The sequence below is a fragment of the Nannobrachium achirus genome (genome assembly GCF_963921795.1).
Source record: "Nannobrachium achirus genome assembly, chromosome: 14".
In the NCBI taxonomy this organism is placed as follows: domain Eukaryota; kingdom Metazoa; phylum Chordata; class Actinopteri; order Myctophiformes; family Myctophidae; genus Nannobrachium; species Nannobrachium achirus.
This window is the reverse complement of record NC_137821.1, coordinates 23,948,203-23,961,950: the sequence shown is the minus strand read 5'-3', so window position 1 is coordinate 23,961,950 and position 13,748 is coordinate 23,948,203. Positions and strand designations below refer to the sequence as shown.

General features: G+C 42.2%; 1 protein-coding gene across 1 annotated transcript in view; it reads right to left on the bottom strand.

Moving 5' to 3' along the window:
* serpinh2 (serine (or cysteine) peptidase inhibitor, clade H, member 2) overlaps positions 1 to 6,797 on the bottom strand; it is a gene marked incomplete at both ends in the record, with an annotated part of 153,035 nt that extends 146,238 nt beyond the window's left edge. Inside the window, one exon of the mRNA XM_080741499.1 lies at positions 6,740 to 6,797. Coding sequence (XP_080597625.1) covers positions 6,740 to 6,797 — 58 coding nt within the window. The remainder of the gene's footprint in view (positions 1 to 6,739) is intronic.
* Positions 6,798 to 13,748: the final 6,951 nt, after the last annotated feature.

Genomic DNA, 13,748 nt, shown 5'->3' with positions numbered 1-13,748 from the left:
AGGTACCCTCACAAAAACATGCAGTAATCCTGGTCTCTATTATAGCTCTGGTCCAGAGCGTCAGCTATCACTGATGCTCCGACTCAAAGACTACAGTAGACCAGGATTTCTCAAACCCTACGAGGGCTCCACTTCAGAGCCCTCTGAAAAACTCTTTGTTAATCACTTAACTAAAGGTAGTTTTGCGTTGTTTAAAGTCTATTCTCCACGATGGGAAACCCCTCAGCACCCCACCCACTCTGTAGAATACATTATTTTTGTTGTGAAATAAAATGAACCCACCTCGAGCCACCGCAGACACAACCCGGAAATAAGCGGTGGTCGAGTTGGATGCGTTTTTATTTCATGACAAAAATAATCTATTTTACAAAGTGGGTGGGGTGCTGAGAGGTTTCCCACCGCAGAGAATAGACTTTAAACAACGCAAAAATTTACCTTTGGTTAGGTGAGTATAGCGAAGTAGTTTAGTTTATTTTGACTGAAGTTGAGCCCTCGTAGGGGTAGGGAAATCCTGGCCTAGTCTTTCAGTCAGCCGCCTGTCAAACCAGAACTAGTCTCTATAATGCTTCCCCCTGGCCGGCCGGGGCACCTGATGGAGGGAAAAGGGAACTGGTTGGAATAACGTGTTCCTTCCACACGCTACGTCCAACCAGGGAAAATCCTAGCCTGGCGGGGCCCGACGTCATACTGCGTTCACTCACTCATTCCTTCCACAGTATAACGTCTGGCCTTCGGCCTATTAGCAGCTTGAAAAGTGAGCGGGAGTACTTGCCTTGACAGACAGATTCCTCTAACCAATCAGTGTAGCAAAACATCTCTCAGCCAGTCGGAAGAATGGCAAACAAACACGTCTTTTCGGCCGATGAACTCCGCTAGCGCTTCCCCCGTGGTCCTTTTTAATTGTTGTAATTGATTCCAACTCTGAAATAACTGCACTTATTGCTTGTTTTATCCTTAGAGCGTTAACTGTTACACTTGTTGCATCGCGAGGGCAGCCATTGTTGTTTTGAAAATGCTGCAGCGTGCATCTACGTCACCGTCTACACATGGACCAATCAGGGAAAGCTTTTCACTTGTTGTCAGGAAGACTACGTTTGTTGTGCCCCGATCAGAAAATAATCAGGATACTCGCTGCCTATGCCGGGAAGGCCAGACGTTATACTGTGGAAGGAATGAGTGAGTGAACACAGTATGTCGTCGGGCCCCGCCAGGCTAGGAAAATCCCCCCCTGTCAGGTGATAAGAAGCGGCCCTCCACACCTTCTTGTCAAGTATCAGGGTCTTGTGTTCTGCTTGAGTTCTGCTCTGCTCTCACACCGCAGTCCACTGTACGCATTCATTTGCGAAAACATGTAAAACGTTGTAATGTGGAGACCTGCCCGAGGTTTCTGCAACAGAATAATGACTGTTTATTCAGATGTCTGGCACAGATCACGCCAGCTCATGTAAGCCATCATGTGTGACCCACATTGAAAAATAAACCACCAAATTAGTCTGATATGAAAATTGGATTTTTTTTTTGGATGTTTATTTAGGCACAGGCTGGTAGGGAGCAGGTGGAGGCTCTGGTTGGCATGGGTTGGCATGGATGGCCACGGGCAAACATTGGTGGGCATTGGTAAGCATGGATTGAGTAGGAATTGGCATGGTTTGGCCCACCTGCTACCACTTGTATTAATTAGAGGCCACAGTACAATATTCGATTCCCAACCGATGTACTTTAATCCCCTGTGTTAGCGGCAGTGTGCTATCATGTGTGGAGAAGGGAAATGCCATTAATACAGCTTAGTTCATTTAGCTACATGTGGATTTAAAGCTAATGTGTGCATTAGTGGTAAGATCATAATCCATTATCCAATTTAAAGTTGTACATTATGTGTGAGTGTGCATGCAAACATTTACACATTTTGTATTGCTATTGGTTTTGCAGACTTCTGGGAACATTCAGATTTCCATCTACTCACTATGTGTGATTCAATGGTCTGTCTGTCCGTCACGTCACACTTTTGCCCTACTCTTATCTCTGCCACCATTGGCCCTATCGATGCCAAACTTTGCACACACACTCCCCTGATTTCTCACATGGCCCTCCTCTAGCGCCTCCTTCAGGCCGATTTTAGCAAAACACATTTTTGGACACTGCTCCTACAAATATTGGCCTAAAATCACGCAAAGTAGTACACATTATCTCTACAGTCATGTTATCAACATGGATCTGTCCCATTTTCCATATCCCCTCCTGATTCGCTACGATTGCCTTCCAAAGTTTGTGTATGCGACGTCGTGGCGGTCGCTTATCTCCCGATTAGGGAGTCTTATTGGTAGCCTGGTATGCAGGTTTCTGAACTGTCCACAGCACAGAGAGACAATAAAGTGAGGATCAATTATATGAAGGTAGTTGAAAATGGCTGAAGTGGTTCTTTAAGATTTACCATAATCTCATTCAAGTGTTGACAGTTATCTTTACGGAAATAAAGATAACTCTCTCTCTCTCTCTCACACACACACACGCTCACACGCATGCACACACACGCATACACGCAAACACAATATCTGTACAAATATACAGTGCACACACCACATGTGCACAGCACACACATACATGTTGTAAACAGTTTCAAATGACAAGACGCATGCACACACGCACATGCACACGCACACTCACACACATGCACATACAGTCCACACACACAAGCCCTGAAGCCCATACCTTACAAAAGTGCACTCGAATGAAAAATATACAACTGACAGATCAATAGACAATGGCTAATTTTACTTTTGGGATACAAAAATAAATTGTGTGTCCAAAAACCTAGTTACTGCACTTTGGCTTTGTGGGGCAGCATATAGTACATTCTTGAGTCCAAGTGTAAGTCTGTGCCAAATGTCAAAGGTTCATGTTTACACATGGAAAAAACTAAAATCATACTCAGGACCAAAATAACACAAAATAATAAAAGAAAAAAATCCAGTGAAGCTGAGCAGCATTTTAATAACAGCAGCATCCAGTGTTCATCAAGTCAGGATAAACCTAAACAGCGAGGCAGAGCGGCGAAAAGGTGCATTATTCTATACTGGGAATAAGCTGCAACTAAGCCTAACATGAAATCCCCTCTAGGCATTCCCGAGATATCACAATGGATGGACAGACATACGTACAGCATGTACTGTACGAACGGACGGACATAGAGACGGACGGACATCCCAGAAACATAAATGCCTCCAAGCCATTTCTGTCGACGGCATGGAAGCATCGAAAACCAGAAGCTCTTCTCAGGTGTGACGTGAATTATTTAACGTATATCATTACAGCGCGCAGAGGAGAAAAAAAAGGATGAATAAATCAATTGCAATCCGTGGGTAGAGTCCAGCTCGTCCCACGCAATTTTAGCCGGACGTACAATTTATCTAATTGCCTTTAAGCCACATAGGCCTCGAATTATTTAATGCTTTAACTATTGTGAGCTTGTAGATCTGCTATTTTTGAAAAATCTAATTAAAAGGGAACATTTGTAACTCAGATATTTGCTTCTGGGTGGTCCCTGGAACAACATATTTTGAGATGGGGGGTCCGTGGCCAAATACCTGTAATTTTGGAGTTCCTTGACATGAAAAGGTTTGAGAACAGCTGATTTAGAGGAAGGATTTAGAAGTCGGGTCAAAGATAGATCGGGTCAAAGATATTGAAAGACATGCACACATTTTCAAGATTTTTCAAAAATAGCAGATCTACAAGCTCGCAGACTCGGGCGCGTTCCAGGTTTTTGAGGGTTTAATTTTCATATCATCGGCATTCCGTCCTAATTGCTTGAAATGTGTTTGTTGCTGCTACAAGCTGCATGGTAATCCCTTTCATTATTTCATTTGGCCTGCCTTTGCTCCTCAGGCTATTTTTTTTTTGCAAAAACCTTCCAGTTGGCTGCTAAGCCAGGCGCCCAAAACAGATGGGAGGCAAAAATAATAAAATAATCGAACTGAGAGAAGCTTCCTAATTATACAACGTACAAAGTTATCCAACGTGGCAAATAGCTGGTCCTCTTTTCCCTTTGACAAGCAAATATATCAAGACAAACATCCAATGTTGGTTTCCTTTTTTTTTTTTTTTTACAGAGGATTCCAAACACTGAAAAATATCTTTCAAAAACATGTTGTTGCCCCATATCTGGCCTGGGTTGGCTTTGTGATTCAGATGGCTGTAACTACTGTTTGGAGTCGTGTGTGACTGCATGAGGCGCTCCTTTTGGTAAGAGATACACTGTCTGTTGCAGTGGTTCCCAAAGTGGGTTGCGGGGACCCCCATGGGGTCCTTGAGGGGGTCCCCAACAAAATAAGTAAATATAGCGGCAAACGTTTAACCACTAAAATAGATAATTATAAACAATTCTGAATATTTTTGAAACATGTTAAAGTTGCAATCCACACATCCAAAGTGTGGTTTAATTCTGATCAATAAAACTATGGTAATAATTTTCCCCACCCCATAATTTTCCCCCACCCCCTCATAAATGAACTTTATGGGATCTCAAACTTTGCCCTATCTGTACCCTCATTTAGAATGCCAGGATCTATTAATATACCACTATGTCATAAATTAGTGTATGGGGGATTCCTGGGACAAAATATTTTCAGCCGAATATCTAACTATTTATTTAGCGAATCTGTCCGTCTGACCATCTGCATGCTGACATCACTGATACTACACCAACATTACTTCTGAGACTCCTACATTCAATCCCTCGGATACTGTGCACACCCCTGTGCACACCCAGCGGGCACAGGTCTAGTGCATATAAATTTAGGCGTAATTGCCTTGAAAACGTTATAAGAGAACCACTGGTCTCTTGCCTCCCATGGCCCTCTGTGCTCTCCCTGGCACAGACCACCTCACAGCGGGTGCCATTCAATACCCCGATGACCGCAGGGTTAGCAAGGAAAGCAATCAGCCGCGGATCAAATGGTACCGGCGGGACACCGCCATTTGGACTGTTTTACTGTGTTGTCTACTTGTCTCACATGTGGACAGACGAGCTGTCACTGCAGTGGTGGACATGTAACCAAGTACATTTACTTGAGTACTGTACTCAACCCATTTAGCCATGAGGCTGATTCTACAAATGCCTTCAGAAGTTCTCCGACTTTTTTTGTGCCAAAGACCCCCCAATTTATAAATATATGGCCTCAGGCCACCACACTCATTTCAAACTTGGTTTGATTTTTCAAAAACTTTAAAAAATAGCAGATGTACAAGCTCACAGAAGCTTATATATCTTCCATCTTTGAATAGCCAACGCTAAAATCTAAAATGACACAGATGCTTTCCCAGTTTTAATGGGGTAAGTAAATGTTGTGTGAGTGTTTGTATTTTTTGACACTTTCACTCCACTGCACGTCAAAGACAAATTCAGTACATTTGACTTGACTCCATTACATTTCTAGGCAGGAAAAAACATACATTATGAATGAACCATTTAAGCCCCATTCCAAAGCCACTTAACCCTGTACCGGCATTTGCACCGCATTTGATGCAAATGGCAAATGGATTGATGATGCAAATGGATGACCTCTAGGTCATCAATATAAATACTGAAAAACCCATTGCATACGATTGCGGTGTCTTCTGGTACCTTCTGGTACCTGTTGAGGGCTTTAGGCTGAAGCCACACCAAAGTACCTATGAGAGTGGATTCCCCATTCTGCCAATGTATTTCAATGGGAATGGGGCGGTTTCATGCCACTAGAGGATTTCTGCAAAAAATGCTCCACTCTCATTTCCCTTATTTGGTGTGGCTTTAGTCTTATCTTGTATGATCAAGTATGATAAAAGTATCATCACTGCAATGTAGAAATGCTCTGTTACAAGTACAAGTCCGGAATTCAAAATGTACTTGAGTAAAAGTTTGAAAGTGTTGGCATCAAAATGTACTTAAAGTACCAAAAGTAAAAGTACACAATGTTTGAAAATAGCAGATCTCACAGAGCTCTGCTATGTCGATCGGCTATTTTCAAATAGCCATGGTATACAATAGGGCTAAGGTGGTTTATGTATGTTTTATAAAATTATAATTTAAATCTGGAATCTTACACCACTACAAAAGGCAGATAAAGAGATAAGATAAGCCAACAAAAATTCTCATTCAGGTAATGACGTATGATTCATCATACAAACAGAGCACGTACATGTGGTAGGCCTATACCCTGAGCCAGTTCAAACTCATCCGATTGGACCCCGACGCCATATCCCCCCAAAAAACTATTTATCTGATAACAAAAGAGCAATATAGCAGTATATTTATATAAAGTTTCGTGGCACAAACCCCCAGCCCTGTGTCAACCGGCGATACGGTCTGTAGCCACAGAGATAGAGAGAAACTATAACGCAAGGCAGACAGTGATTTGATTCCACTGTTTGTTGTTCGTTCGCCAGACGACGAGCTATGGGAAATGTCCACTGGCTCCTCCATTCCGTGGGCCTTAAACTCACTGTTTGTCACCGTTAGTCATTTTCTCACCATCCACCCCCCCTCCCCACCCCAAATGAACCGGTACCCACGTTCCCTTGCTAGCTCGCCATCTCTAGCTCTCTCTCTCCCAGGCGACCCCGGAGCGTTCCTGAGCCCAAACAAAAGGTTGAGCTATTGAATTGGTTTACAGGGGGAAAAGACTGAGAGAATGTAATGCATCTGTTTCTATCTCAGCCAGCCAGGGGGAACAAATATTGACATGCAATCCTCTCTCCTAACTCCACTCCTCTCCTCTCCTCTCCTCTCCTCTCCTCTCCTGGACCTCTTTCGCTGTCATCGTGTGGCTTTTTAACTCAGGGGCGTCAATTGGGTATGGCAGAGGTATGCGGCTGCCATACCCTGGGTCCAGGGGGGAAAATAAAAGTTACTTTTAAATATAAATCCATGAATGTCTCGTTGTCTATCTGTGCTGGTTAATATGTTGTTAAATTACAGTAATATAACTACAAATGCAAAATTTAAGAAAAATGGTCACATTAACTAGGTATTGTGGCACGTTTACTAACATGCCAAGTTTAGCTGCACTTGAACAACCATTCCAAGCTGCCATATCCAGCCCAAGAAACCATAGAAACGGGGTATGGCAAGGTATGGAAAGGTATGGCAACATGACTGGTGTCTTGCACGCGCGCGAGACACCAGTGGTGAGTCTACCTTAGCTTTTTCTGAACTGACGCCACTGTTTTTACTCATGTCTTCCCGTCCACTAGCGGCGGTGAGAAAGCAGAGGCCTTTTCCAACAAGGTAAATAACCATTATCGAGCGAGTGTGTGAGAGAGAGAGAGACGGACGGACGGACGGAGAGACAGAGACTGAAACGTGCCAAAAGGAGGAGAAAGGAAAAAAGACATGGGGGGTGGGGGGGGGGGGGGGGGGGGGTAGGTGAAAACAGAAGAAGGTCATTTATTTCTTTTTCAATATCCCTGTCGTCCCTCTCTCTCTCTCCCTCTGTCTTTTTTCTCCAAGTGCCTATTTGTCTTTGCCCAGATTGTGTCTCGACCGGCGCGAGACAGCGAGGGCCCTTTTTTTTTTCTCTCCCCCCTTTTTTCTTTTATTCACGACCTGTAATATAAGAACACAAAGGCTAGCTTCTCTGCACTGGGCTGTAAGTTTTCTCATTACGTCTTCTTATTTATCTTGTGCCACTGCCGGAGACGAGCGGTGGGGGGAGAAGAAGAGAGACGTGGAGGTGGAGGGGTGAAAAGATGGAGAGGTGTACGCAAGATGAAACAAGTTTGGTGTGTGTGTGTGCGCGTGTGTGCGTGTGTGCGTGTGTGCGTGTGTGTGTGTGTGTGTGTGTGTGTGTGTGTGTGTGTGTGTGTGTGGTCGTGGTCGTGTTTATTCAAACACAATATCCTTACTAGTAGCGTGGGAGATGTACTCTGATTTCATACTGAAGTAAAAGTGGCAATAACATACACATGTGTGTGAGTAAAAAGTAAAAAGCAGCTGAGATGCAATGGAGGTGGTCAAGTACACTAAAGCAGGGGTCTTCAACGTTTTCAGGCCAAGGACCCCTTAGTTGAGAGAGAGATGAAGAACCCACAACCTTTTCATAGATAGTTTTGCATATTGTTTGACAGCACACAATCATCAGTATTTTAGATTCATGTCAATTTGTGATTTCAGATATTTAACCGCTTGAACCGCCAATACTTAATAAACTTGACATTTCCCTTTTTCCCCTCTACACCAAACCTCTTTGCCGAAAATAGCCGATCTACAAGCTCACCCCCTAGGGGTCCTGGAACCCCTGTTGAAGACCTCTGCACTAAAGTAAAAGAACCTCAACAACGAGTGAGTGAATGTACTCAGTTTGTGTCCAGTGTCCAGCGCTGGGCGGCTGGGTCGGGGGGGTGTTTGTTCAGACACAGAACAGAATGGATGAATGGGAGCAGAAGCAGTGTTTATGAACAGACTGACATGTTATTGATTACACACGCTGCCTGTTGGTTGCCCCGGTAACGTGAACTTGGCTTGTCCCCCCGGTCGTTCTGTCTGTCCACCTGTCTGTGTCTGAGAAACCCCCTCCCCTCCCTCCCTCCCTCCCTCCCTCCCTCCCTCCCTCCCTCTCTCCCTCTCTCCCTCTCTCCCTCTCCCCCTTCAGGGGTGTCGCACCAAATTCTGGGCCCTGGGTACAAGGATTCACTGCGGGGCCCTCCGCTTTAACTGTTAAAAAATAGCAGATCTACAAGCTCACAGCGCGGCACTCGGTGCCGCGCTGTGAGCTTGTAGATCTGCTATTTTTCAATAGTTAAAGCATAAAATAAGCCCCCCCCCCCTTGTGACACCCCTGCTTCCTCTGTCTCTCTCTCTCTCTCTCTTTCTCTCTCCCTCTCTCTTTTTCCCCAGAGTCCCCTCTCTCCTCTCCCTCCATCTGGCGTCCCCTCTCGATGTCCCCTTCTGTTGTCCTGTCATCAGCCCCCCCCCCCCCACCCCCCTTCCCCCAAGGTTATTATAGTTAACTTAAAGTAACAAATTAATGGACTCTAGATGTAAAAGTTAATTAACTCTTTAATTAACTCGTTAATTAACTGAAGTCGTATGTTGTGTTTTGTGTGAGTTTAGTACATTTTGGATCGCAATTCCAAATTGTTTTGAACAGATTCTTTTTTTTTTTACACACTACAATAGCCAACTATTTCTGACCTTTATGAATCTTACCCCTGACAAATATCACTTTATTATGTATAATATACATATAAAACTAAAACTAATAAAAAAAAGCCCTAACCCTAAAACTAAGCCTATCAAATTAAAAATAATAATCAAGCCAGATTTAAAAACGAATGAAATAAACTACCACCACCTTACCCCCCCACCTCCCCCATATACTCTGTCTGTCTGTCTGTCTGTCTGTCTGTCTGTCTAGTCTATATGTCTGTCTGTCTGTCTGTCTGTCTGTCTGTCTGTCTGTCTGTCTGTCTGTCTGTCTGTCTGTCTGTCTGTCTGTCTGTCTGTCTGTCTGTCTGTCTGTCTGTCTAGTCTATATGTCTGTCTGTCTGTCTGTCTGTCTGTCTGTCTGTCTGTCTGTCTGTCTGTCTGTCTGTCTGTCTGTCTGTCTGTCTGTCTGTCTGTCTAGTCTATATGTCTGTCTGTCTGTCTGTCTGTCTGTCTGTCTGTCTGTCTGTCTGTCTGTCTGTCTGTCTGTCTGTCTGTCTGTCTGTCTGTCTGTCTGTCTGTCTAGTCTATATGTCTGTCTGTCTGTCTGTCTGTCTGTCTGTCTGTCTGTCTGTCTGTCTGTCTGTCTGTCTGTCTGTCTGTCTGTCTGTCTGTCTAGTCTATATGTCTGTCTGTCTGTCTGTCTGTCTGTCTGTCTGTCTGTCTGTCTGTCTGTCTGTCTGTCTGTCTGTCTAGTCTATATGTCTGTCTGTCTGTCTGTCTGTCTGTCTGTCTGTCTGTCTGTCTGTCTAGTCTATATGTCTGTCTGTCTGTCTGTCTGTCTGTCTGTCTAGTCTATATGTCTGTCTGTCTGTCTGTCTGTCTGTCTGTCTGTCTGTCTGTCTGTCTGTCTGTCTGTCTGTCTAGTCTATATGTCTGTCTGTCTGTCTGTCTGTCTGTCTGTCTGTCTGTCTGTCTGTCTGTCTGTCTGTCTGTCTGTCTGTCTGTCTAGTCTATATGTCTGTCTAGTCTATATGTCTGTCTGTCTGTCTGTCTGTCTGTCTGTCTGTCTGTCTGTCTGTCTGTCTGTCTGTCTGTCTGTCTGTCTGTCTGTCTGTCTGTCTGTCTGTCTGTCTGTCTGTCTAGTCTATATGTCTGTCTGTCTGTCTGTCTGTCTGTCTGTCTGTCTGTCTGTCTGTCTGTCTAGTCTATATGTCTGTCTGTCTGTCTGTCTGTCTGTCTGTCTGTCTGTCTGTCTGTCTGTCTGTCTGTCTGTCTGTCTAGTCTATATGTCTGTCTGTCTGTCTGTCTGTCTGTCTGTCTGTCTGTCTGTCTGTCTGTCTGTCTGTCTGTCTGTCTGTCTGTCTAGTCTATATGTCTGTCTGTCTGTCTGTCTGTCTGTCTGTCTGTCTGTCTGTCTGTCTGTCTAGTCTATATGTCTGTCTGTCTGTCTGTCTGTCTGTCTAGTCTATATGTCTGTCTGTCTGTCTGTCTGTCTGTCTGTCTGTCTGTCTGTCTGTCTGTCTGTCTGTCTGTCTGTCTGTCTGTCTGTCTGTCTGTCTGTCTGTCTGTCTGTCTTTTTCCTCTTTCTCTCTCTCTGGGCGAGTAGTGTTTCAGTGAGGCCAGAAGTTCAAGCCCCCCCCCCCCCCCCCACACTCGTTTGTGGACTTCATGAATAATTGATTAAATGATGGGGGAAAATGTAATGAGTTGGATGTTTTAATGTAAATGTAATGAGTTGGATGTTTTAATGTAAATGTAATGAGTTGGATGTTTTAATGTAAATGTAATGAGTTGGATGTTTTAATGTAAATGTAATGAGTTGGATGTTTTAATGTAAATGTAATGAGTTGGATGTTTTAAATGTAATGAGTTGGATGTTTTAAAATGTAATGAGTTGGATGTTTTAAAATGTAATGAGTTGGATGATTTAAAATGTAATGAGTTGGATGTTTTAAATGTAACGAGTTGGATGTTTTAAATGTAATGAGTTGGATGTTTTAAAATGTAATGAGTTGGATGTTTTAAAATGTAATGAGTTGGATGTTTTAAAATGTAATGAGTTGGATGTTTTAAAATGTAATGAGTTGGATGTTTTAAAATGTAATGAGTTTGATGTTTTAAAATGTAATGAGTTGGATGTTTTAATGTAAATGTAATGAGTTGGATGTTTTAAATGTAATGAGTTGGATGTTTTAAAATGTAATGAGTTGGATGTTTTAAAATGTAATGAGTTGGATGTTTTAAATGTAATGAGTTGGATGTTTTAAATGTAATGAGTTGGATGTTTTAAAATGTAATGAGTTGGATGTTTTAAATGTAATGAGTTGGATGTTTTAAAATGTAATGAGTTGGATGTTTTAAATGTAATGAGTTGGATGTTTTAAATGTAATGAGTTGGATGTTTTAAAATGTAATGAGTTGGATGTTTTAAATGTAATGAGTTGGATGTTTTAAATGTAATGAGTTGGATGTTTTAAATGTAATGAGTTGGATGTATGTTTTAAATGTAATGAGTTGGATGTTTTAAATGTAATGAGTTGGATGTTTTAAATGTAATGAGTTGGATGTTTTAAAATGTAATGAGTTGGATGTTTTAAAATGTAATGAGTTGGATGTTTAAAATGTAATGAGTTGGATGTTTAAAATGTAATGAGTTGGATGTTTTAAATGTAATGAGTTGGATGTTTTAAAATGTAATGAGTTGGATGTTTTAAAATGTAATGAGTTGGATGTTTTAAATGTAATGAGTTGGATGTTTTAAAATGTAATGAGTTGGATGTTTTAAATGTAATGAGTTGGATGTTTAAAATGTAATGAGTTGGATGTTTAAAATGTAATGAGTTGGATGTTTTAAAATGTAATGAGTTGGATGTTTTAAATGTAATGAGTTGGATGTTTTAAAATGTAATGAGTTGGATGTTTTAAATGTAATGAGTTGGATGTTTTAAATGTAATGAGTTGGGTGTTTTAAATGTAATGAGTTGGATGTTTTAAATGTAATGAGTTGGATGGATGTTTAAAATGTAATGAGTTGGATGTTTTAAAATGTAATGAGTTGGATGTTTTAAATGTAATGAGTTGGATGTTTTAAAATGTAATGAGTTGGATGTTTTAAATGTAATGAGTTGGGTGTTTTAAATGTAATGAGTTGGGTGTTTTAAATGTAATGAGTTGGATGTTTTAAAATGTAATGAGTTGGATGTTTTAAAATGTAATGAGTTGGATGTTTTAAAATGTAATGAGTTGAATGTTTTAAAATGTAATGAGTTGGATGTTTTAAAATGTAATGAGTTGGATGTTTTAAATGTAATGAGTTGGATGTTTTAAAATGTAATGAGTTGGATGTTTTAAATGTAATGAGTTGGATGTTTTAAAATGTAATGAGTTGGATGTTTTAAAATGTAATGAGTTGGATGTTTTAAATGTAATGAGTTGGATGTTTTAAAATGTAATGAGTTGGATGTTTTAAATGTAATGAGTTGGATGTTTTAAAATGTAATCAGTTGGATGTTTTAAAATTCAAATTCAAATCAGACAAACTACACAGGCTGCTCAGCCCCTCCAGTAAGCACGATCGCTCCGACGCAGCCCACTGATTGGCTGGGAGACGGGCGGGCGCACGTGACAGACGGAGGGGCGCTTGTTGAAGCGTGGAGGAGTTGCACATTCTCATGAGTCCTGTGTGTGTGTGTGTGTGTGTGTGTGTGTGTGTGTGTGTGTGTGTGTGTGTGTGTGTGTGTGTGTGTGTGTGTGTGTGTGTGTGTGTGCTCGTGTGTGTGTGTGTACTTGTATTACTGTAAACAAGCAGTAGAATTAAGAAATAGACATTTTGAGGACAATTTTCCAGTGCTACTAACAAGAAAAGCGTTTGTTTTATGGTTAAAAAAACATTTAGGATTACAATTAGGACATAGTTCCGGTTAGGGTTAGAATTAGGTATTTAGAGGTCAGCGTTATGTCGCATGTATGTACCTGCATGGCCCACGAATAGCAGATCTACAAGCTCGCAGCCCCTCACGACTCGACATGTTGTGAGTTTGTAGATTGTGCGTGTGCGTGCGTGGGTGTGCGTGTGCGGTCACTATACACTCCATGTTTGTGCACTGTGTCAGTGTAGCTCAGATAATGTTGTTTGGATTTGCTTCTGCTTTGCTGACACAGCGTCTGTCATATCGTCACTGTCCAGTAGAAACCTTGTATCTCCGAGTTTCAAATGTGCACATTTTTTTGGTAAAGCAAAGCCCTGCCTCATCACATAAGACCATCGCACAAAACTAGTGAAAAAAACAGATCTACAAGCACACAATGCCTCGCACCGCGAGGCATTGTGAGTCAAACAAAAAAGTCCATATGACGTCCTGGTAATGACGTCAAGATCATTAATATGGGCTGTGATCTGTCCGAGTTCTGAACGTCACCGGAGTCACCGGAGGATGTTATCAATATCATAACGTCATCATGACGTCATTTGGCTTGCAGGGAAGGGAGCGGTTTTGGACATACAAGGTTTCCACCCGACAACGACGATATCTGGCCTGGACGGAGGGGAGCTCACGTCCACTGATGTGCTGGGCTGACCCTCTGCAGTGCTGTGCTGCTGAGGGTCCGTGCAGTCTCCACAGCA